This window comes from Corvus moneduloides, chromosome 2 (assembly GCF_009650955.1).
Source record: "Corvus moneduloides isolate bCorMon1 chromosome 2, bCorMon1.pri, whole genome shotgun sequence".
NCBI classification, from domain to species: domain Eukaryota; kingdom Metazoa; phylum Chordata; class Aves; order Passeriformes; family Corvidae; genus Corvus; species Corvus moneduloides.
This window is the reverse complement of record NC_045477.1, coordinates 36,579,351-36,604,020: the sequence shown is the minus strand read 5'-3', so window position 1 is coordinate 36,604,020 and position 24,670 is coordinate 36,579,351. Positions and strand designations below refer to the sequence as shown.

Here is a 24,670-nt window from a genome sequence, read left to right as displayed (position 1 = left end):
ATTTCTTCTGTTTCACTCAAGGCTCCTCTTCTTTTGCTTTGTGAATTTTCACTGTGACCTGCCAAAAGCAATCCTACATCTTAAATCTCTCCTAAAGATTGATGCTCATCTATGGTCACTGAAAATCTCTAAAACCAAAGAACTATCTGATAACAATTTGCATGTACAGCTATTGATGGAAACAGCTCTTTTATTCAAAAAGGCATACATGACATCCCAAAAATTCCTGGGCAGGAGAAAACATAGTTTGTTCTTCCATTTGGCAATAGAGACTTTTGATCTCCTATTGATAACTTCTAACGTGATATGGCAGATGTCAGTACATTTTGCTAATTTTAAGAATTAAAATGTTGTTTTGTTGTGTAATGCACATAAGATCTTAATGGTTTGTGGTTAGGGAGTTTAATTGTCTCAGTTGCTGGGCAGGAGGGGAAGCAAGAGCCACCTGCAGTTTACCTGACCCTTTGCTACCAGATTGAAGTATTATTATGTGCTTTACTATATTAAGCTTCATCTGGAAAAAAAGCACAATCTGTTCTTTTTAAGCTTCTTAGTAGTTTCTAGTACTGATTCATGGGAAGTGGAACCAACAGATCGTTATAGTTAGACTGTAGGTGGGGACGCATATGCTTGAGTTTTGAACAAAATTCCAACTCTGAAGCGGGGATAAGTCTTTTGCATGATGACATCATTGGTTTTAAGAAAAAAAAAACAACATGAAGAGACATATGGGAGTAGCTTTTGACTGGGCTTAGGGCCAGACTTTCAGGTAGGCAACATGCAGGATCCAGGCTGGTATTTTAAAAGAACTCAGCTGCCACTTGTTGCCAAGAGGACACATTTATGAAAACCATCTACTGCTAATAGCTCTGATTACAGCACCACAGACAAAGTTTCAAGAGGACAGGAACATCCACTAAAAAACTGTGATACCTCCTCTAGCAGAGCCAGTTGCAGTATAAAGGTGCCAGTTTCTGAATACTGAAATGGAGATGGAGTTTGGTGGGGCAAGGGGAGCTGAATTTAAATTGACCGTACTTGAGCTCCAGCTTGTGTTTTTTGCGGAGTCTTTTCTGCTGAACTGGAATGAGGCAAGCAAGAATAAATAAATCCCTCCCTTATTTTTAACATTTCCTTTGGAATTTTCTTTAAATTTAGAAGTGGAAAAAAAATAGATACATGGGTAAATTCATGGATGTAGGCAACTTTCATCATAGGGGACTCACAGAAGAATGTTGGTTTGTTTCCAGCTTAGTTCTGAATTAATTTTCACTTGGAAGTGAAACTACCAACTGCATAAGACATCACCATTGCCCATCCATTTGAGCAAATCTTGAAGTCCCTATATCCTTCTTCCTGTGTCATAAACCTTGCTGGACAGTGTGAACTACCCTGTTGCTGGAAACTTGCTGTGGCAGTTTTGGTAGTACTGCTATAGGTATACCAAAGAATCATGTCCCTGAGGAGGCCAGTTCCATTCAGAAAGCTGTAGATCTTCTTCCACTGTGAACCTCACATCTCATCCTCAAGGAAATGACAGAATGCACTTTACCTGCTTTCTCGCTCTCATTCCTTCAATGCCACGTGTATATGTTTATGCACATACATGTTTTATTCAGAAAGAAAGAGCCCAGAGGAAATGTTTCTTAATTTGTGATGCAAAGAAATTTAACAGAAAAGATTTTTGTTTTCCATCAAGGAGTGTTCATTATCCCCACAGTATGGCTCGTACTAGATATACATCCCTCATCAAACCACTTGCACAACAGGAGAATTCACTATGAATAATTAATTGCATAGAGTTTAATCAGCAAGGCAAGAGCACCACTGGTGTATTTTTATGAGTGTCTTGAAGCAAAGCTGCTTTCTGTTTTCATCAAATCTCCCTTGAGCTCATGTCATAGAGCTGTAGTTTTCCCAGTTGGAGACGTCAGTGACTCTCGGATTTGGACTGCCAGGATGAATTTTCTTCCAAAGAACCTAACGTTTTCCTAAGTACCCCTGGTAGTTTAACATGTTTCCTATGATTTTGGATGACACATAACTTTCTATATGGTTTCATAAAATCTCCCTGTCTTGATGCTTGATGAAACCATGGTGTTTGTGCTAGAGCAGACTTTATTTGATTGGAAAAGAGTTACTAATGCACTTCATGCTCACTGAAAGACCTGCTATTTTTTTAGTACTGTAATTAAACCTAATCTCAGGTTTATAGCAAGCCTCAGGATAATAGTTTGTATGCTTATACCACTTTCAAACAAATACTGCAGTATTTGGAACATAGAAGATATGCAGTTCTGTAAGTCAGCTGGACCTGTCTGGGAATTTTCCACTGAGAGTTTTTTGACAGAGGATGAGATCTTCAGAATTTCAATCTCTTTGGGTATCATAATTTAACACCAGCCAGCAGCGAAACACCAGGCAGCTGCTCACTCACTCCCCCACTAGCAGGATCAGGTAGAGAATCAGAAAGGTATAAGCTAAAGAACCCATGGTTTAAGATAAAGACAGTTTAATAGGTAAAGAAAAAAGCCATGCACACAAGCAAAGCAAACAAGGAATTAAATCACTTTCCTATGAGCTGGCAGGTGTTCAGCCATTTCCAGGAGAGCAGGGACCCATCACATGTAATGGTGATTTGGGAAGACAAACTCCATCACTCCAAACATCCCTCCCTTTCTCCTTCTTCTCTGCACTTTATTTACTGAGCATGATGTCACATGGTCTGGAATATCCCTTTGGTCAGCTGGGGTCACCTGTCCCAGCTGTGTGTCCTCCCAGCCTCCCAGGCACCCCCAACTTCCTCGCTAGTGTGACAGCACGAAAAGTAGAAAAGGCCTTGGCTCTGTGTAAGCCCTGCTCAGCAATAACAAAAACACCTCTATATTATCAACCCCATGTTCAGCACAAATCCAAAACATAACACTGTACTAACCACTGTGAAGAAAATTGTCTCTACCACAACCAAAATCAGCACATTGAGATATACAGTTTTTCCTCAAACGTTCATGTTCTGTGGCAAAGATTGACAATGCTTCTATGTCCTGTTAATTTTCTGTTAGAAAAAGTGAAACAGAACATTTAATATTGATCCAGAATGACCTAAATAAGAATAATTTTAGACAAAGTAGTGTATTTCATGTCAAACAGCCTAATTTTATTTTTGCAGTCTTCAGGGTCTGCTGGGAGTTAAATATGACTGACACACGTTTTTCCTTCAGACTGACTTTGGCAGCTATAATACATATTTCATGAGACACCATGGTTTTGACCTCTAGCTGAACTGTTTCAGCATCCCATAGGAATCACTTGATGCTCATGTACCACAGGAAACACAGTTTGCCCTAAGGGCATGACACAGGGGGAAGCACTGGACACCTGATTTACTTCTCCCAGGAAGCACTGCAACAACTGAGTTTAAAACTCAAATGACATTTTGTCCAGGCACAATTTGCACAGTAATGTGGTTTCCATCAGGCCTAATCACAGCAAGGAGGAAAATGAAAGTTTGTTTAGGTGGAGACACCTGCATTCAGGTTGCCATTTTGGTTGGGTGCAATTTGGAAATTTAGTGGTCTCAAGGTCTCGGTGATGCATTCCTGATGCAAAAGGAAGATAATGTTATTTCCTGTCTTCTGTTCTTTGTGTCTTTTAACCATTTGGATGGTAAGATCCTAAAACTAAGGACTGTTTTTACATTCATATTCAGTGCTGAGTGTAACAAAGCCTCTGAGCTGTTGCACCAGAGTGATAGGGATGACTCCCCAGGTGGGCAAGCGGAATGCTTCAGGGCTCCTATGTCCTAAGTCAAAAAATCCAGGTGACAGTCCAAATCTGTGTCTGATTCTCACTGCTTCACATACATTTTCACTGTCAATGCTCCTATGCACTTGCAATTCTGCTGGTAAGAGAAAGAATTTTTCTTACAGATTCTTCCATTTGCAAGCTAACAAATTTGTGAAGGATAAGCATTTTCTTGCAACATCATCACTTTAACACTCACGTCTTATTAATTAATTAAACGATTTTATTTCTGTGGAATATTACTGAGGGTTTAAGACATTATTTTTTTGAAATATTTCCTGCCTCAGAGGCCTTCTTATTTAAATGAGACATGAAACAGACTTCAACAGCCAGATGGAGGAGCACAGGCAACCAGACACACAATCCTGGTCAGGATGACTGTCAGTGGTACCAGTACCTCCACTGTTTTAGCACTGCAACTTTTAGGTAGGCCTGGCAGTGAAGAAAGTTTCTGTGGTGAGACAGAATAAAGGAAAAAAAATGTGTCTGTCTGTTAATATCTATTACCAATTTATTCCCATAGACAAAGAAGAGATTGAAAGAAAATATGAAGTTCTTCCTACTGGTAGAAATTAAATTCAAAACAAACAAAAAGAAACAAGCAAACAAACAAAACCAAAGCAAACAAACAAACAAAAAATCCCCTATGGAAACCCAAACAAAACAAAACAAAACCACACCAAAAAAAACCCAACAAAACCAACCAAACAAATAAAGAAAAAAAGAAAAAACACTAAAGCACATTCAGTTCATCTGTGGTCTTGTGATCCATGTAATGCTAATCCTCAGTTTTATCATTCACTCTCCAGTAGAAATTTTTCTTTCAACAAAATTAGTTTTACCTTTCACTCTAACTAAAAAAAATGTTGCTTTCCAAATTGCATTATGAATTAGGTGATGTTATGAGATTTTTGTTTTTGCATATATTTAAAATACTAAACTTAAAAATTAATTCTCAACATACATTTTTTAACTTACCGAAATAAATCACAGAGCATTTGATCACATTTAGTCAGTTTAAGGGAATCAGAAGAGACTACCATTTGCATATACATTGTTGTACATATTTTGGACCAGATCCTCACAGGTAGTGAGGTACACAACTGCTGAAGCCTTTGGCTTCAGCAGAGATGCAGGCACTTGAAGAGAAGTGAATTTTCTAGGAAAATTTGTTGATCTTGTCTTGAAAAATGGATTAATTAAAAGGTTAAAGTGATATTGTTAAGACTGGTACAGTGATCTCTGTGCAGATATGTAACATACTCTTTAAGATGTCTGATGTTTCCAAAGAAGAAAAGCCACTGCAGATTTTAATATATGCATTTGTGTTTCTGTTTACTTTTAGGAAACTATGGTGAAAGTGGAATGGAAGCTTTCAAAGATATGGCTGCCAAGGAAGGGATCTGCATTGCACACTCCTACAAGATCTACAGCAATGCTGGCGAGCAGAGCTTTGACAAGCTGCTGCGAAAGCTTCGGAGCCACCTGCCCAAGGCAAGAGTGGTTGCCTGCTTCTGTGAAGGCATGACTGTGAGAGGCCTCTTGATGGCTATGAGGCGCCTGGGACTCGCTGGAGAGTTTCTGCTGCTAGGCAGGTGAGTAATACTGTGCAGTTATAGCCAGCTGTTTTAGTCAGCAGGGCAGAAAAAGGAAGACAGTCCAGTCAAGTATACATAAAACACAGACTCATGGCCTTTCCTATACCTGTACGTATCTAAAAGATAGGAAGAAATGTCAGCTGTGTCGCAGCAGTAAAAACGCTACAAAGACATACATCATTCTCACGACATGCCAGGCAAACACAAGTCTGCTTGGCCAGTCTTAGCAGCATTGTGGAAGGGAAAGCTGGGGCACAAATCTTTGGTCTATATCACCTGCTTTGTTCACTGCAGTTTAAAATGCATTGTGTACATATACAGCCTGAAGCTGTGTTTCATTCCAGTAATTCTGTGTTAAGAATTGCTGATATGGCCTCTGGGTGTACCTGAAATAGAACTTCCTAAAACAAAGTTTGCTAGCTATCACCTTTTCTTCCTGAGCCAATGTGCTGATGTGCATATTCTCCTAAGGGCAATATATAGGTAATCCTTTCTCTTAGCTGAATGATATCAGTGTTTTTTCCTAACTACCAAAAGAAGAAAAGAAAACTCACTTAATGTGTGCTCACCCAGAAGGAAAAGATCCTGGGCTCATAAGCAGAGAAGTAAATTATTCATGTGAACCCGAAGGGATCTTTGCATTTTCCCCTTATTCAACAAGTGACTCCTAAACAAGACAGGAAAAATGATGTATTGAGCACAAAATGAAGTATACCAGGAGTCAACTAATGTGATTCACTGCCTTTCCAGTGCATTATTAGAAGCATGACCTGGTGTTGCCCCAAGCATGAACCCTACAGGAGCACAAGTAAAATGGTGTCAGTGAAACCAGAAGTCATGGTGGGACCTGCAGGGAAACTTTGAAGGACTGCCTTGGACAGCTGGGAGACTGAGTCTGTCCAACTGGGAGGACACCAATCTCTGTTCCCAGTCTGCCCTGTTGCATATAGCTGCTCTTCCCCCTTGGGCAAAGGGGAAAACAAACAGGCAAAAACAGTGACTCTTGCCTCTGCCCTTACTCTGTGGCATCAGCCTGCATTTTGGCATTTAGAGATGGCAATTCCTTAATTCTTTCTCTGATATATGGCAACTGTCTCCACCCTTCTTTTCACATACATTTCATCTGTAGGGTCTTCCATGGACTAGCTTGGTCCATTTCTGGACTGACACCTAAATGGAGCACAATCCTCAAGGTGAGATTCACCTAAACATTTATGCACTTCCATGTAGCCATCAGGATTCTCTCTACAGTTAATCGAGCAAAATAGGACCTTCTTTGGACCCTTGTTTGTAATGTGTTTCGAGTAGCTCAGAGAAATTATGTTCTAGAAAGGAGCTTGTACAGACTTTCTTGATCACTAGCTTTGGTGGAAAAGCCAACTTTTCAGTTGTTCAGAGTAGATTGGAACAAATGCCACCTCCACTATCTCTAGCTGAGTCTGGTCCCATAGGATGTTTGCTATCTTCTTCTGTCCCCAGAAAAAAAAGTGTCAACTATCTGCAGCAGTATCCAAATTTAGAAGCCAGTAAGCATTGTTTTCAGAAAATATGTTGGCCCTTAACTACTCCAGACTCCAAACTATAAATGATTTTGTTCGGGATTTATGTACAGCAGTGCTAAATTTAGCCCTCTGGATGCTTTTATGAATAAAGACTTCAGGAACTGCTGACTGTGAATAGGAGTGGAGCAATTCAGATTAGCTCTTTCAAAAAAACCAGAGTCTAGAGAGAACAGCCTTTGAGGCTTTGCTTGGGGTTTTTGTTTGTTTTGTTTGTTTTATTTTGTTTCTTTGTGAAAAATACCGGTTTCTAGCTGCAGTGGGAATTATTATGAGTAATTATAAGAAAGTTGTTATTTAGTATATGATTTCCATTGAGTAAATTGAAAGTGATAGCTTCTCTTAGAAGCCTAAACTGTAAAGTCTTTCAAATTGAAACAAAAATCCTTAATTCTACCTGACCATTTGGCGTGAATCCATGCCTGTGGCAGAACTACACAATTTAATTGTGAAAAATGTAACACGAACTGGAAGTGTTTACAAAGAAAGAAAAAGAAAAGTGTAGGAATTTTTTTCTATTCTTTTTATTTATTATCAGATATCCCAAGGTAATGGCTGAGAAGTGGCTACTCAGACATAGTGGATGTCCCCATCCACTAAATACTACATCAGACAAGGACAGCTGGAGAGATACAGTCTCTCTCCATATGGCTCTGCACTTCAGAGATCCCAAGGATCTTGAGGCATCCCATATTTTTCAATAGATTTGTTTCCAATTTGTTATCAAAATTAGCTATAAGACAGGGAAAAATAAAAAACCAAACTAACTAGCTAGTTTTACCCACTGAGGACTTTTGTTAGGCTTTGAGCTGCCCTTAGTTTATAGAGCAGTTTTTTATGTTTCTGCCACACAGCAAGAATCATGTGTAGGGTGTGGGAAGTTGTGGAGTGACAATGTCCCACAAAAATGTTCATTCTTACAAAAATGTTCTCCTTCCAATATGGGCTATCTCTAGGCTTTGCGGCAGAGGGAAAAGAAAAAAAGCTAAAGAAAAAGCAGGGAACTTGCAAGAAAGCTTCTTCATGTAGATGGGGTGTAAGACAATAATATCATTGTCCAGTGATTACCTGAGTTCCTGTAGGGATTTGAAGCTCTATTTTCCCAGATCTTATACAAGCAGATTATATTGGGGACCTTTTTGTACCTCATTTATAGGGGGAAAAGACAGTAGGCAAGATTTTGAGAAGAACAGATGGTTCAGAGTGCTCTAAGGGGAAAGAGCTACATCTGAAATTTAAGAAGGCTCATGAAATTAATTTTTCTTGCAAGGCTATGCAGGAAAATGGACTAGGATAAGATTTATACTTTCATTCATTGTCTGATCCTGAAGTTGCTCTGGGCTGCCCATTCAACTGAGAAGGTTATAAAAGGACATTCCAAGTGTAGTGAGAGTGCCTGTCACTGAAATGCAATGGGCTCACAAGAAAAACTCCATCTACTAATGAATACTTTTTTGTTTCTCCACAAATGCTTCTGTCTTGTTAAGTGGAGAATTATTTTGTTTCTTTTCCAAATGCGCGGAAAGAACTAAAGTCAAAAAGCCACCCAGTAGCTTTATGGGAAACCACAATAAATCAACATTTCCACTTCCTCTTAGCTTTCCTTTTTGTTCCATTTTTAATTTGGATTCATCCGTGATATTTTCAATCTTAAGCCTTGCAAAATATTGGGATTTTTTGAAGCTATGGATTTCTCACAGCATCTGTTTTATGCTCAGATAAACAGAAAATGGATTGGCCAAGGAGAGTGCATAGCAGATAAATTACCTTTTACAGCCCCAAGGGGAGAAAGAAGATATCTTTCAATAAACGCTCCACTCTTGACCTACTATGCAGTTTCTGAAATTGCATTGCTTGCCTGTGACAGATATGAAAGGTGGCATGTCATTAATGATTGTAACATTCCAGAGCTTTTTGATTCATGGAAAACATTTTAAATGCTCACCAAATATTTACCTCATGCATCTTGAAGAATTGGACTTAAACCTCAAATATAAAGGTGAGTGTCCTGACTTTCAAGTGTGAAAAAAAATGTTATTTTAACTTTACCATTATTCAACTTAATTGAGATATGGACACCAGGCTTCACCTGTTTGTCCTCACTGCTTCTGTCATCCACAGGTCATATGCCAGGAGATACCCTTACAGACAAATTTATTCGAGAATAAATAATACATTCACATAGCAGAATAACTTTATATCTGTTATGAAACAGGTTCCATAAGTAACTATGGAGTATTAATTGTGTAGATATAACCAGTTTGGTTGTATATGACTTTCAGCTTTTCCTCATTTTCTGTAATATTCAGACCCAATAGCTGAAAGTTTCTTTCTTGTGGTATCCTCACCTTCATCCTGCTCCTCTTGACTCTTAGTTTCGGTCTTTGGACAAAATGTCTGTGTTAACTCTCTACAAGGATAATTTTATTTGATGCCTTTCATCTGCAGGGATTCCAAAACATCTCTCAGAATGACTAAGTATCTTAGTGCTAGGTCACACGATTCTTCATAACAAAATAGAAACTATTAGCTGCAACAGGAATTATGAGTATTGGATATTACTGTCCTAAATAAAATGGGTTCAGAAAACACAATGACAGCACTGAATAACTATATTCTCTTTTTGCTTGCTGGAGTTAATTTATCTTAAATCAACTAACACTTTTGGGATGGGACTCGGCATGGTGCTGGTGACAGCAGTTGGGGATTGTTACCAAGCAGCAGTTGAGACTCTGTTTTGGGGCAGAAGAACATTAAGATTCATGGATGTAGTCACTATATGTCTTTTACCTCTAGACAAGAGAACTTCTTCTGGTTGATTTGTTTATTATTACAAAACAGTTATTGTACTAACCTAAAGAGCAGAAGACAGAAATTTTGCAAAGAATTTGTGATTCCAACTGCAAGACAGTTTTTTCTACCTAAACAGGAAGAGAAGGGAAAGGACAAGGGCATTGGAATGGTCAAGCATTGGAACAATTCCCTGCCCAGGGAAGTGGTGAAATCACCATCTCTAGAAGTGTTCAAAATGTGTGTGCATGTGGCACTTGGGGATAATGGTTTAGTGGTGAACAGTTGGACTTGATAATCCTTAAGGTCTTTTCCAACCTTAATGATTCTGTGACTCTAAAGGGAAAGCAGAGGTATACAGAGATAAAAAAGGCTTGCTAAATGTCTCCAGCTTCCAAAAAACATCCTGCAAGCAGTACTCATCTTCAGGAAATTATTGGCACTTCCATTTGCTTCATATGTTCATGTATGCATATGGTGTGTCAGATTTACTACTGTATTCACTTTCATATCTGATTTAAAAAAAGAGTTAATTAAGATTATCCAGACTTTCTGTTGTACTAAATGATAAAATTATACACAATGAAGAAAAACATTTATCAGAGATGGAAATATGTCCCTAGGCTGTAGTACTGATTCTGATTTTCAGCTGTCCAGCTGAAGAAATGTGGCCAAAATTTATCAGTCTGATTTAATCTCTACATGACTCTTAGATACTTAACTGAGCAAGGATTCACAGAAATAATATAAAACCATTAATTGGCTGCAGTATCTATAGCAAAGGAATGCAAAGGAATGGGACGTTCAGAGCTGCAGGGCATCCCACAGAGTTTCCATCTTGTTTGAAGTACAGTCAGGACTTGATGACTACATGCTGTAATGTCCTTGCAAAAATGAAGAACCACATCCTGCATTTTCAGGATTCACTCTGCTCTGTGATATGTGAAAGTCTGTCCATTGGGCTGCCTCAGGCTGTTCCTCTGAAGCATGCCATGGCTGCAGAGCATGCCCAGATGAAGGTGGCTAAGGGCAGGACACCACTTCTAGCAGTGTGATGATCACAAGAAATTGAAGTGAGGCTCTGCAAGAGGGAAGAAGGACCAATGAAGCTGTGCCCATTCTTCTCAGAACAACACAGACATTCTCCATCACAAATCACTTCTTCTAATAAGATATCTGCCTACCTCCTGAGGAGATGGATTGGCGGAAATTGTTATTGATTCTATGAGATGTTGCAGCAAATGAGCTAAGTAGAAGGTAAGTAGTAGAGATGAGGATAAGGAGGGAGAATAAAATATGGAGAAGCATTTGTTCCTGGGGGTCCCAAAAGTAATTCAGCTGATAGGAAACTCAGCAATACATATGAAGAAAAGCTGGTTAGCAAATAAAAAGGGCAACTATAGCTGAAGGAAAATTAAAGCAAGATAGATGATCTGAGGGAAATGAGTTCTTCTCAAAAGTTTAATAAGAAATCTTTTGTGAGATTTTAAAAAGTGTCTGTTGGATGAAGAAAAATCTAACTGCAGAGGATGTAGTGATTTCCTTCCTGAAAGTACGCTGTGTGGTGTGTGTTAACACACCTTTTTCTATCGTTGTACAAGTCCAGCTGGTGAAGAATTTCTTGTAAAAAAATTAGGATATGAAATTTTGTAGAACTGAAATGTGCTCTAAATTAATTTTTGGTTATTTGTGCTGCTTCAGGGAAGTATTAATCAGACAAAATTCTTCTATCTAGAATAGTTCTTACTGTCTAACATTTGACAAAACTGTGGAAGATAGATGCAAGATAAATGTGCAGATCTCTCCTCCAGGGACAAAATAAGCAGGTGAAAAGGTACTTTTGGAGTACAATAGTGCAACCCTAACATGTATGAATAGTCTGATCCTATTTCTTCAATCCACAGTAGCCAGGAGTCTGGTGCAGCCTCACCTGAATGCTGTTTCCTATAAGAAAACTGTCTGTTGCCCACTCATTTATTTATCTCTGTTCTCTTGTTCAGGCATCAATGTGTAACCCAAGAAAGCAGGTATCATTGTATATGTAGTAATTAAATGCTCTGTAAATACCAGCATTAAGTCAGAATCTTCATTGATACCTGGAAAACCAGGAACTTAACAGCAAAACAAAAGTTTGCTTTCTGGAGCTGTAAAAGAGATGAGGGAAGTGAAAAGTTTTCTTCCCTCCTGTATCCAGAGTCTTTAGAAATAAAGCAAACTAGAGGGTAAAAAATCACTTGATTTTGAACAGGAGCTCTGTGGTCTCCGTTTGAGGCAGCCTCATGGCTCAGAGACCCTCAGGGTGAGCAATAGCAGTGGTGTCCTGCTGCAGATGGAAGCAGTGAAGTGTTGATTGAGGCTGTTTGTGCAGTGAGTGAAAAAAGCATAATTTCCTTTCCATGGTTCAGACTCTACAAGCTATGCTTGAGGATTTCAGGGAGACAAGTGAGGCAAACATATTAAACATATACACTGAGAGCAAATCAGTCTGCCTGACTTTTTAAACTTTCTTGTATGCCTTTAAAATCCATTTGGCTTTTTTTTCTTGACATCTATCTGACCTGTTTCTAATAAACATTGCATCTTGCAGTCCAATTTCACAGTTACTAATACAGATCAGGTAGTGGGGGATGGGAGTAAGCTCTACACCTCTTTTGAAGGACATCTTCATTTTGCTCTTTCAGGAATGATATGTATTTCTTGGGGTGGGGAGTGGTGGTGGAGGTGTGGGGGTGGATGTCTACCATGGCATCAAGCAAACAATGAAGAATTTCCATGTATTGGCACATAAGCACACCTCCTACACATCTGAAAATGTAACGTTAGAAAATACTCTATTCAATCAGATCAAAGCTCCACCAAACCAGTGTGTTGTTTCTGGGAGTGGTCTGCAGCAAATGAATGGCAAAAAGTGACACCAAGCGAAGTTCTCCTGGAGAATTTGTGGTTTCTTTGTAATGAAAGCCCTTGTGGTCCTCTTTGTGGCCCTCCTCAGGACTCCCTCTAACAGGTCCCCAACCTTCTTATGTTGGGATCCCAGAGCTGCAAGCCACACTCCAGGGCTTGCAGATGAGAGCAGAGTAGAGGGGGAGAATCACTTCCCTCAATAAGTTTTTTCATGCATCCTCACCATGCTTCTTTTGATGCAGCCCAAGATAAGTTTGGGAGTTCACGTTGTTGGGTCATGTTGAGCTTCTCACCCACCAAAAACCTCAAGTCCTTCTCCTCAGGGCTACTCTCAATCCATTCTTTGCCCATCCTGTGCTTGTGCTTGGGATTGCCCCTTGCACTTGGCCTTGTTTATCTTCATGAGGTTCACACGGGTCCATCTCTCAAATCTGTCAAATTCCCTCTGGATGGCATCCCTTGCCTCTAACCTTTTTGTGACATGACAAATCATGTGTGTCCAATTAAATGATTTACTTCCTGAAGGATCTGCTCTTTCACACCTACAACTGGCATTAACAGCCAAAGGAAGATAGCTTTGTTAGTTAATATATTTGAGTAGAGCTGTGCCTCATCACTGTAGAAAAAGACAGTGGCTCAAGATGTCCTTCAAGTCTTTTACTTTGCACTGGTTCACCTCTACCCATTCATGCTTGATCCATCTTTGGATAGATCTGCTTAAAATCTTTCAAAGATAAAAATTACACAGCCCTCTCAGGCAACTGCTTTCTATGCTTAACTACTCCTTATACTCTTCCTAATGTTGAACCTACAATTCTTTTAAGCCCATTACTCCTTGTCCTACACATGGGAACAAAGGAAACCGTTTCTAAGACTACAATTTCTATATTTGAAGGCTTATGCTTACCCTCGTTCTGCTTTGACAACTTTCAGTATGAACAGAAAACGTTTTACACTTTGGAATAACATGAGATCTCTATTATCCTGGTGGAAATGAGGCACGAGGCAAAGTACAGAAAAAGAGACGTCAAACAACCCTGAAGAATTATATAAGGTTTATTTTCATTGCAAAATGACAAATTCATGAGATGACCTACACTGCTGAAAAATAGACAGTGTGGCAATCTCAAAAATAACTCCATATTGCCAACAGACCTGTGCTTGCGGTTCTTGAAAGCAAGTCAGAGGCTTTGCTGGGAAACTGTGTTCATTTGTGGGTGCCTCTCTGTTCTCACACAAGAGATGTACACTTCTGATTTTATATTCGAATTAGAAGCTCTACTGTATTCCACAGCTTATTAAAATTCAGAATGGGAGAAGCCTATGGGTGGCTGACTTAAGACTGTTCTCTTCAAATATATCTTCTGAGAGTGATAGGCAGTGATCACAGAGAATTTTCTGATGCGAGCCTATTTTGAGAATGAAAAAGACTCTTCCAATTCTAAGAAAAGGAATCAAAAATACCCTTGGAACAATGAAGACATTTTCTATTCAAGTCTGAGAAAACATTAGATGCTTTCTTCTCAAAAACATAAATTCAAGAGGTAAAAATAAATTAAGATCTTAAACCCCAGCATTTTTATTCCACAATTTGCTGTAGACTACATGGTAAAATGTAACTTTTAAAACATTAATACTAAGACTAAAAATGTGATCCAGTATGTATTCATAGAAAAACTTAAAGGTAGTTGGAACAGGATGAAAATTAGCATTATGCTTGAGATTTTCCGATCTTTAGAAAAGCTACAGAATTTTGATTAATGAAGTTAAGTGAACCTGAAGTGGTTTTTATTAAAAAAACCCCAATCTTGTTTCTGCTCCTTTAGAATGAACACTGTGACAGATAGAGGTTTGCTGTAAGGCACTGATTAACACTTAAGATCTGTTTCCTTTCTGCTGTCCTTCTCTGTAACAAGTGGGTACGATATTTTCTGTGATTTCTTTTTAATTCTCTCTTTTTCTGATTTATCTGCATCATCCCAGAGTCTACACCCAGGACTAGTTACTCGCTGAACACACACAAACCACACACACGTCTGTATACAGAGAAGGTATTTGTGAAAGGGAAAGACCCAAGGGTTTGTAGCTCCGAGTAACTCTGTCCTGACATAGAGCATCTCTTCCAGATCATGGGCTGCAGGAACAGTCTCCTAGCAAATCTGCCCTCAATTCTGTCCATGTCTTAGTTTCTTAGTTACAGAGATCCTTTGTGTAGGTAAATCATAGAAAAGTGTGTAGTTGATAAAGGGGAAGAAATGCTGGACCACTTGGATAGTAATTGCCCAGTTGTCCCAGCTTCACAACTCCTTTCATGTGTTCCATTTTTTGATTTGGGAACTGTGGGACTCTGAAAGGCAGGCAGATTCTTTCTGCAACTTCACACGTGAGATGATTTAGTTGTACTTAAAACACCTGGAAGATCTAAACATAAAAACATTACCCACAAAACAGAGATTTATACAGATGAACCCATCTCGCTAACACTGGTGAGTGGTTATGGAAGAGTATTACTTAGAGTAATGAAAACTTCTGACTTGTAAACTTGTGGTGTAATTCATTTTTCTATCACTCTATTAAAGTGACAAAGCACACACAGCAGCACATTTCTCCCTCACTATGGCTGAACTGATAGTTTCTAGTGAAGCCATTGTCTCTCCAGAGGTTAAGGCTGAAGGCAACTGACAAGGTGAATGAAGCACCGAAACTCACTAAACCTCATTCTGGTGGAATTTAGTCCACTCCTGCCTTGAAAAGACATTAAAAATCATGACAAGAATATACTACTACTTTCAAGAAGACCAGATAAAAAAGCCTTATTTCAAGGAATAAGGCCCAAACTGAATTTGGTTGAGCCTTTTCATATTAGAAATGTGTAATAACAGAATTGATTAAAGGAACGGTATTTTAATTAGGAAGTTAAAGTTAATAAAATAAAGTCTATATTTGCTAGGGGGTCATACTGTTCAACCTTTATTCATGTTGATTACTGACTATGAAGGAGGTGAAGACTGAATTATAATGAGCAAATCATCTCTATCGTGGGGGAAAATATATAGTTATAAAACACGGTGATTTAATACATTTTAACTGGTATGTTGTTAAGCATTCTGTGTCTTGAAGTGCTGATATGCACAAATCAGTTTTAATCTTGCATGCTGACTCTTTTGAAAAATGATTGGCTAATTATATGATTATGTGATTTTTAATATAGTTCTACCAATGCATACAAAATGGAACATTATTTCTTGTATCCTAGGAGTTAAAACAAAGTTAAATACATTTCTGTTTTAATAATTTCTGAAAATCTTCCTGTGTTCAAAGGTTTCAGACCTTGGTTAAATCTGTTCACTTTTCCTGCCAAATGTGCATCACCTGGATGCTACCTGAGTAAAAATATTGCATGTTAGCCACTCAAGATCTGATTTCGTCTGAGCATTTCAGACATGATGAAAACTATATTATAATGTCATGTCAAATCAGCAATATGTTGAGGAGGATGACTTTCACAAAATAGAAGGGCTATTGTTAGTTTTACACGTAATAGAGATTTTATGGGGCTTTAAGCAAAAATATACAAAAATGTGTTATTTAGTTGCTTGATCTGACACCAGATATTTATACAAATAGCTAGAAACTCTTGCATAGACAGGAATGTCAGGAAACCACAACGACAACTGCAGGTTGTTTGCCTGGTTTTGTTGATAGCTCATTACTTGCAATAGCCTTCAGAGAAAGACATTAATGAATGCACAATTGGTTTTGGTCTTCAAAAAGAAAAATCAAAGACAGAACTGCTCCTGAGGCTGTCATCTCTTAGCTGTATTTTTGAGAAACTTTATGTGCATTTTTTTTCTTTTTATTATAAGATATATAACTGATATTATCTAGCAATAAGAAAATAGACAGATTAATTACTTGTGCAGCAACTGCTCTGTCAGAAATCTAATTACTTCTTGCTGCTCCATAAGTCCTTGTCATGGGGAATCTCCCAGTACAAGGGTTGGGTAAAGGTAATTAGTATTTTCTAATCATGTCTCCCCTTATTTTGTACTACATTGGACTTAATATGCCAGTTTCACCTACTGTCAGCCAGAAGCTCTGTGGCAGTTTGTTATTTCATTCTAGTTGTGCTCTTGTAACTAGAATAGTAAATGATTCATACTCCAACAAAGCCTTAACTCCCCTCTCCCAGCTGAAAACAATAGGGCCAAAGGAGCACCGTGAGAACTACAACAGAGAAATAGCACAGGTGCCACAGAGCCTGCATTTTGTTCAACTGCAATAATTTGGTTGGGAGGTGCAGAAATTCCTACTCACAGGAATGCAATCGAGGTGTTTCCAACTGACCAGCTGAAAACAAATATCTTCCTTCTGCAGTGCTCAGGGTCAGAACATAGATCCCAGGCAAGGAAATGGTTTTTATCTGAGGCTTTCTTAGAGCAGGCAGTGACAGCTACGTTTCTCTAAGAGTGATGCCCATCCTGAGCTCAGGTTATACACTCTTTGATTCCCTGAGATAGGTGTTGTCTGAACCTTGAGTCATACATATAAAAGAAAAGGAGATAATTACTCTTCAAAATAAGTAGCAATGGTTTTATATCATAATTTCGTTCCTAATTTAAATAGGTTTTTATCTGACCATTTTATAGCACTGATGGAGAAGCACAAGATTCATCTTAAGTAAGGCCAGTGTTAAACTGGTCTGAGCTCACTTAAATAATCAGTAGCAAGTTGTAGGTATTGTGCACAGAGTTATTCAGGCCAAGATAAGGAAAATTGTCCTCTGCTGGGGATTTGGAGTGAATTCATCCAAACATCCATTGTGTGCTGAGAATAAGGGAAGATAAAGCCTTCACTAATGTATCCCTCTCTCAGATGGCAATATTGGCTTTTTGGGAAAACAGAGATGTCATTATTCTTCAAGTGGGTGGACAGATGCCAGGTCAGGAACAGGTTTAATAGACACCTGTTCTTTGAAAGAGGGCTAGGTCTATGGTGGGAACCTACTCAAGGGTAAGAACTTATTCATGTTCAGGAAAGAAAATTCTTCACCTTGAATCCTTTTTTTCCAGAAATGGCATAGTGAATTCACATTCCCGCATTCCTCTGTACCTTCTCTTTGTGCTCAGAGGCAGGTTCCGACATTTTCTGCCGCCTTTTACCTTAAAAAGGAGCTATCAGTTAGACGTGCCAAGGGACAGCTGAGCTGGCCAAATACAATGAATTCTTCCCCTGACTCTGACAAAGCAAGTGTCTGAAAATCCTTCCAATTTTGGGAATTCCCAGATGGGACTATCATGGAGGGTACAAACTTCAAAAGCTTAAAACAGTTATTTGTGAGGAATTTCAAGGAAGAAATTAGTTTCCTGGCCTTGATTTCAGCCCCATTGATTCTGTCTGAGGATATTGTATCCTGACACTTCTAGTGATTTAGTGTCTGGGAGCTATCAGAGACAGACAAAAGGTGAATCTGGATGCATAGATACACTACAAAATAGTTTCTAAGATTGCCCTCTCTTCTATGTACATAGCAGCTTTAATGGTGACCCTCTCCCTCAGGGCTCTTAAAACAGAATCCAGAGCCTCATGCAGTGATACTAAAATTTCATATGCTTAGGAAAACTGAGAATTTACTATCAGAAGAAGGTAAATGACTTCTAAGATTAGTTCTAGATTCCTGCAAGTAAACTGCAAGGGTATTTTTGAGCTGCTGTCTTTTGAAAATGAATTTTATAAAAAATGACTAAGGTTGTACATGTTTGTTTTGTTATTATAAGCTGTATCAGTGGCCAAGAACCAGCAACTTCATCTGATTGAAAAAAAAATCAATTATTATTTTAAAAAATTTACTGATCAATATTCATTAATGACATTGCTGCATAAACTTTATTGACACTTTATTGCAAATTATTTTTCTTTAAAACATTCACTTTAGAAAAAATGCAACTTTTATCTTGATAGAAGAGGAATTGAAAAGTCCTCAGGTCTAATAAAGCATGTTCTTTCAAAATACTACAAAGAAAAAACTCAATATTTAAAAAAATCTTTCTAGAGTTCTACAAATTATATTGGCTTTGATCCCAATTTACAAAACTTTGCAGCTAGAAAATTTTGCCTTTATATGATTTTTTAAATTTTTTTTTTTTTGGTGGACATTCCCCTTGCTGGTTGTATGACACTGGGAATGTAGTTCTCATAACTATTTTAATGAAACTATTTTAACTATGGCATTTTAAGGGACTTCCAAACCAGACACAGTAGCTGTAAGGAATACCAATAAATACTTATTTTCTTTGACTGTTTTGGAGGGTGGTTTTTTTGTTATTTTTCATCCCAGGAAAAAATTAATTTAAAATGAAATGCTAACCTTATTCTGTATCAAGTCATGAGGAACAGTTAAAAAGTAATGTTTATGAACTATGCTTCTGCCCATAAGTATTTCAGGAAGTGATGATTTCTGCAAAGCACTCTTTGCCCTGGCAGCCTATCGCAGCTAGGACATGCTTCCTGTCAAGATTCGCAAATGTCTCATCCTCCTTTAAATCTCAGTTTAGATATTGTCCTCTATGCTCCTTCTAAAAACATGGCAATAGTGAACAGAAAGTCAATATCATATTATCTCATTATACTGTTGATTTTTATTTTCCTATCTTTATGTATTTTTGTGTTGTTTTTACTCTTTTGTCTGATTTTATTTCTAAGTATTTTATGTAGCCTATTCCTGCACAGGTGTTAATACCCCAGACTCCCGGATTGTGTCTATGAATCTTAAATTATAAAGTAATATTAATGATAGATTCTACTCACCACTCCTAGTTAGGTATCTTTCCAGCTATTCGTTTCAGGCCTGAAAATATTTTAGTCCATTTACTGCTCCCTGTCTGAGCCTTTTACAGGCAAATCCTCTCTCACATACTTAAAAAGACTGGAAGAGTTTGAGCATTCAGGAGAAAACAGGTAAATCAGTCAGTTAAATCAGAGATTGTTCTCAGCCAGTCCTCACATAAACAACTCCTAAACTCAGAGACACTGTGCAAATCACAGGATACAATTTGCTTTATATTTCAGAATTAGCATCTTAATTGGCTATCTTGTTATTAGACCTCAGGAAAAAAGTTCCAATAGTCTGAGATATTTAATGAAAATACACTAAATTGTTTTCTAAATTGAATTTTGTATTCCAGTGGATATGGTTATTGGAAAAATCAGTTGAATGGAAACAAGTATCTTCACAAATGCTTTTTCTCTGCATTTGAAGCAAGTTCTGTCCTTGAATTAATGCTGATTAAGGAAAATTCTTTAGAGCCTTGAATTATCTTTACCTTGAACTAAATTATTTGCAAGAATATAAATCTGATGTTGCTGTATTTGCCTTGCTCTTTACCTAAAAATATTTTAGACAAGAAAAATTCTTGTTTAAGAGATAGTCCTAGATTTTACACCGTCCATTCAGCTTGCCTTTGTTGTATGACGTTCTCTTGAAGTGTTACGTTAGGAAGGCTAACTAATTACTGTGCCTTAAAGTCATGCTAGATTAATACTGAGTGTGTAAGAGAAATTTGTCATTTATTAATTCCTGGTTCAATTTCAGTGTTCAAAAAAAAGTGTTGAGAGAAGATAACTCTGCCAGTTCTAAACATTACTTAAGTTACTATTTTGAACACACTAATTTAATCGACACTGTTTATTACTGGGCTTTTGTTAACTGCTGGCCTGTGATTCTTTACTGTTATGCCTCCATCCAGCTTTATGTTCAGCAACACTAATGCAGAGATTATTAAATATCCACTGTACAGGGATGTGCATAACAAAATCATTCCCTATCTGTACAGAGAGAAAATTTAACCTGAAATATTGTTTTCAAAAATTGCTATTCAGCAAAAACGAAAACATCAGGGTTTTATCAACATTATTCTCATACAAAATCCACAACACTGTACCAGCTACTGAGAAGGAAATAAACTGTATCCCAGATAAAATTAGGACAGGTTTATAAACCATAATATTCATGATCTACTTCAAGAAGGTCATTACATTCAATAAGCTCACATTTAGTATGCATGCTTCTATCAACCACACCCTTAGTTGCAGTGCTGTGTTAATGGTTGAATGTAATGATTTTAGTGGTCTTTTCCAACCCAAATATTGCTATGATTCTGTGATTCTGGTTGGAAATTAGGAACATTTTCAAATCTTAATGAAACAAGAAATTCCACATTTAAAAAGATCCTGGACTGTGGATCCTAAGAGACAAGATTTATTGGAACAATTGGATCTTTTGCTCTATTATGAAAGTGATTTTCTTTTTCTATTTTTTAATCTTGGTAATGGTGCTATTCTTGAACAGTAGAGACATATATGTGTTCTATACTTTTCTTACTTTTCACATTTTTCCCTTTGATTTTGTGTTTATCTGCATCATCTCTTTTATGACTTCACCATCCTGTAGGAACAATAAGTAAAGTAATTAGGAATTATCATGGAAATCTATGTGAGATGTTAATAAGCACTTTAAAAATGAATATCTCATGATGACACCAATTTAAAAACAAGCTCTTTAAAATTGTGCATTTTGTTATGGCAGCTGAACTGCTGGCATGCCAAGGAGCTCACAACACATAGAAGCTTCAAGTAGGCTGAAAAGCCCAATGAAGGAGAATCACTGGGTTAAAAATACCCAAGTGCTTCATGCAGGCGTGATGTATCATTGTAAGGGAGATGAAGTGTGTTTGTTCTGAATCAAAACTCTTGGCTGGCTGTTGATGGTGCAGGGTCATTGAGATGTTAACAGGAAGGGAAAACTTGCTCACTTTTATGTACACCAGAGGGGTTTTTTGTGCCATGGTCTTTCAGTCCTTGAACCTTCAAGCATTTTTCAGATGTCCCAGGTGTTACCTTTTCATGTGGGAGACCATGTGTGATGTGATGCATCCTGGAACATCTGAGGTACAGGAGTTTTGGGCTGCAGCTGGGGCAGAGTCTTTTGATCCTCTGTGTTAGATACATGGGTTCAATCACTCTGAAATTACTACTGTATGGGTATGCTCTTCCCCATGATAAAAAGGCAATTTCTGTTCAGTCCTATTCATAGGGTCTTTTCGGAAAAAAAAGAAGATGATGAGACCTAAACAGATCTTTTAAGATCAGTATGAGCCAATAAGTTTGAAAGATACAGTATATAGCATTCATTATGTTTATTTAGAATTTGGGTTGGAAATCTATGGTTCCTGCTATAAATCATCCCCTCTGTTCTCTATAGATGGAAATCCAATCAACTTAATCAGCTAATGTTAGACTCTGAGACTGGGTGTTTTGAACAACCTAATAATAAGGTTTCTCATACTTTTAGTGAGAGAAAATCGTATTTTCATGCTTTAACTCAAATGCATTGTTGGACTTTACTTTCCTTAATAGCTGAAAATTATATTTCCTTATAACCAATTGCATTGCTGTAAATGAACTCATAGACTGTATGTGCCAAATGGGTAAATTCTCCAGTCCCAATTTACATGAAGATGGTCTCTCAGGAAGAGTGTATTCACACAAGTTCAGTGCCATTCTAATGGTCTGAACCTGGAGTGAGTTTAAACATCTTCAAATGCAGAAACTGGAGCCCACATCCGTCTGCATAACTATTACCAAAGTCACTTGCTCCTCTCATGCAAAAAGTCTGTGGTAACCCTTAAAATCAAGACTTGACTTTACATATCCAAAAAAGAAACCTCTCCATTTTAATTCATAAATATCTCTTCAGTGCCCAAATTCTATAAGTAAAGCAGCTGTTCTTTATGCCTATGGATTACTCAGACACTGAGATGTTTAAAATCAATAATAAATAACACTTAGGATTGGTTATGTATGTGGCATTTTCTCTTTCTGCAGAAGAACCCAAAGGCATTTTCTTTTCCTTCCCCCTTGAAAATGTCCAATCAAACCAGTCTGGCCTTCTTTGATTTGAAAGAAATGTCAGGTTTGGGGTTTTGTCCTTCCTTCTACAATTAATTATGACAATGGATTTATAGCCACTTGCAAACCATTGCCATAATAACTAGCAAGAAAACAGTATTTCTATTATTTACAGAGATGAATTGCAAACTTTAAAATGTGAATTTGGCTAGTGCAAATAAAACTAATAAGACATGTATAAATGTCATTAAACAGCATTTCAATTTTCATTTTTGTTCTCAAAGCCCTTAGAGAAAAATCAAAAAGAAGCATAATGGCGAAATCGGATTCTACATGTCAGTATACAGGAAAATTAAGGAAAATTAAGTTGTTACTACTTATTCCCTGAATATTTAGATATAATGGCTTCTAATGTTTAAGGATAAATGCAATACGATGAAAAATGAAATTAATGGATAAGGGCTAGAAAAAATATTATCTAAAAATGGAGGAAGACTTGCTGTAATAATATGTGGGAAGACTGAAGAAATAACTTATATACTGAGAAGAATGTAAATGTTAAACTGAATGAAAAGGAAAAATGAAACAGAGATATTGAGGAGCAAGAAAACTGCTGTGATAATGAATCAAATCATCAGCTTTTTCTATACTTTGAAAAAAAACTTCCTTAGGAGGAATTGAATTCTTCCTTAATTCCTCTGGGCTGTTCCCACCTTCCCAGTTCCATCAAAGAAATACACTGAAGATTGATTGACAAATAAGGGACTTTTTGTGTCCATCTCAACCCCAAACATCCGTTTGTCAACCCCAAGTAGTACCTCGAAATTCATTGTGGTAGTTAAAAATAAATCTGAAGATCTCATTCCTTTTACAAACTCAATATGTTCCCATTCATCTTACCAGTACGAGATTTTAAAAAATACCATCAAAGGCTACCTAAATATATATATATATATATATATATATATGTATGTATATATATATTATCACTTCAATTTTCATCAGTCATTTTTCTTCTGTAACTTCTAGAAAATAAATTATTATGGATGCTTCCAAAAATCTTAACCAGTGGTGAAACCGGTGGCGAGCAGTAAGCCCTATGGCAAGACAAACATTTTAACTCCAAGAGAAAAGAAGATGTGCCTTGAAATCCATTCCCCATTTGCTCATGCGTGAGGGTGTGAATTAGGTACTGCTGAAACAACAACTCCCAGAGACTTCTCATCACATGAATTTTGTAGAAATGTGAGTTTAAAACTATCCTCAGGGCTTGAAACAGGTCCAGGCAAAGCTATTACTTTTAAGATATAACATTTGTATTCATGGCAAGCCAATAGCACATGCCATTTGATGACAATCGAATTGTGCAGCTCAGCTTGTGATTATTTGAGAACCAATATAGAAGAGCTGCAACACCAGTTGGTTTTTTAACTGCTATTATTTTATGAGATTTCAACAGGAAGCAGAGGCAGCTGGAAATGAATTACCAAGATCTCCTCTACAGTACTTCATTATCAACTAGTGGCACACAGACAATCATTTGTTGGAGTTGGTGGAAATTTTACAGAAAGGAATTGGGCTGCATATGCATGCCTATGTCCTTCAAGTTAAATGATTCCAATTTTTTTAAAAGCTTCAGAGGTTGCCATGCATTAAGTATGCAGATGTTTTGTGGCCACTTAGCATGTGCTCTGGTTTAAAATCTGGCATCACCAAACTTTATCTCTGTAGGTGCCGACAAACTGCAGTTTGGGACAGGATTTCCAGAAAAGTTATCCATAGACTCTGGCTGGTTCAGTTCTTTGACTAAATCTGTAGTGTAAATCAAGGTAAACAGACTCATAGATTGGGAGGAAAGGTCTAGTCAACACATTGAAGCAATAATATGTGTATGTCCTATAGACTAAAACTGTTTGACTTACATGAAAGCATTTCTGATCCTTAGAAAAATAATGTAAGGGCACTGAGAATGCTTGAGACAGGACACATTTTACTTAATTTCAACCAGCTAAAATTTAGATATATGACCCAAACTGGTAAATTAGTTTTGCTCTATGATAAATAGAAAGAGAGAAATATTTCTGGTGGACAATTCATCCGTCTCTAAAA

General features: G+C 37.5%; 1 protein-coding gene across 1 annotated transcript in view; it reads left to right on the top strand.

Annotated features, from left to right (window-relative positions):
- Positions 1-24,670, top strand: part of GRM5 (glutamate metabotropic receptor 5) — a 246,074-nt gene that overhangs the window by 103,852 nt on the left and 117,552 nt on the right. Inside the window, 1 exon segment of the mRNA XM_032099124.1 lies at positions 5,150-5,399. Within this exon segment, the coding sequence (XP_031955015.1) occupies positions 5,150-5,399 (250 nt within the window).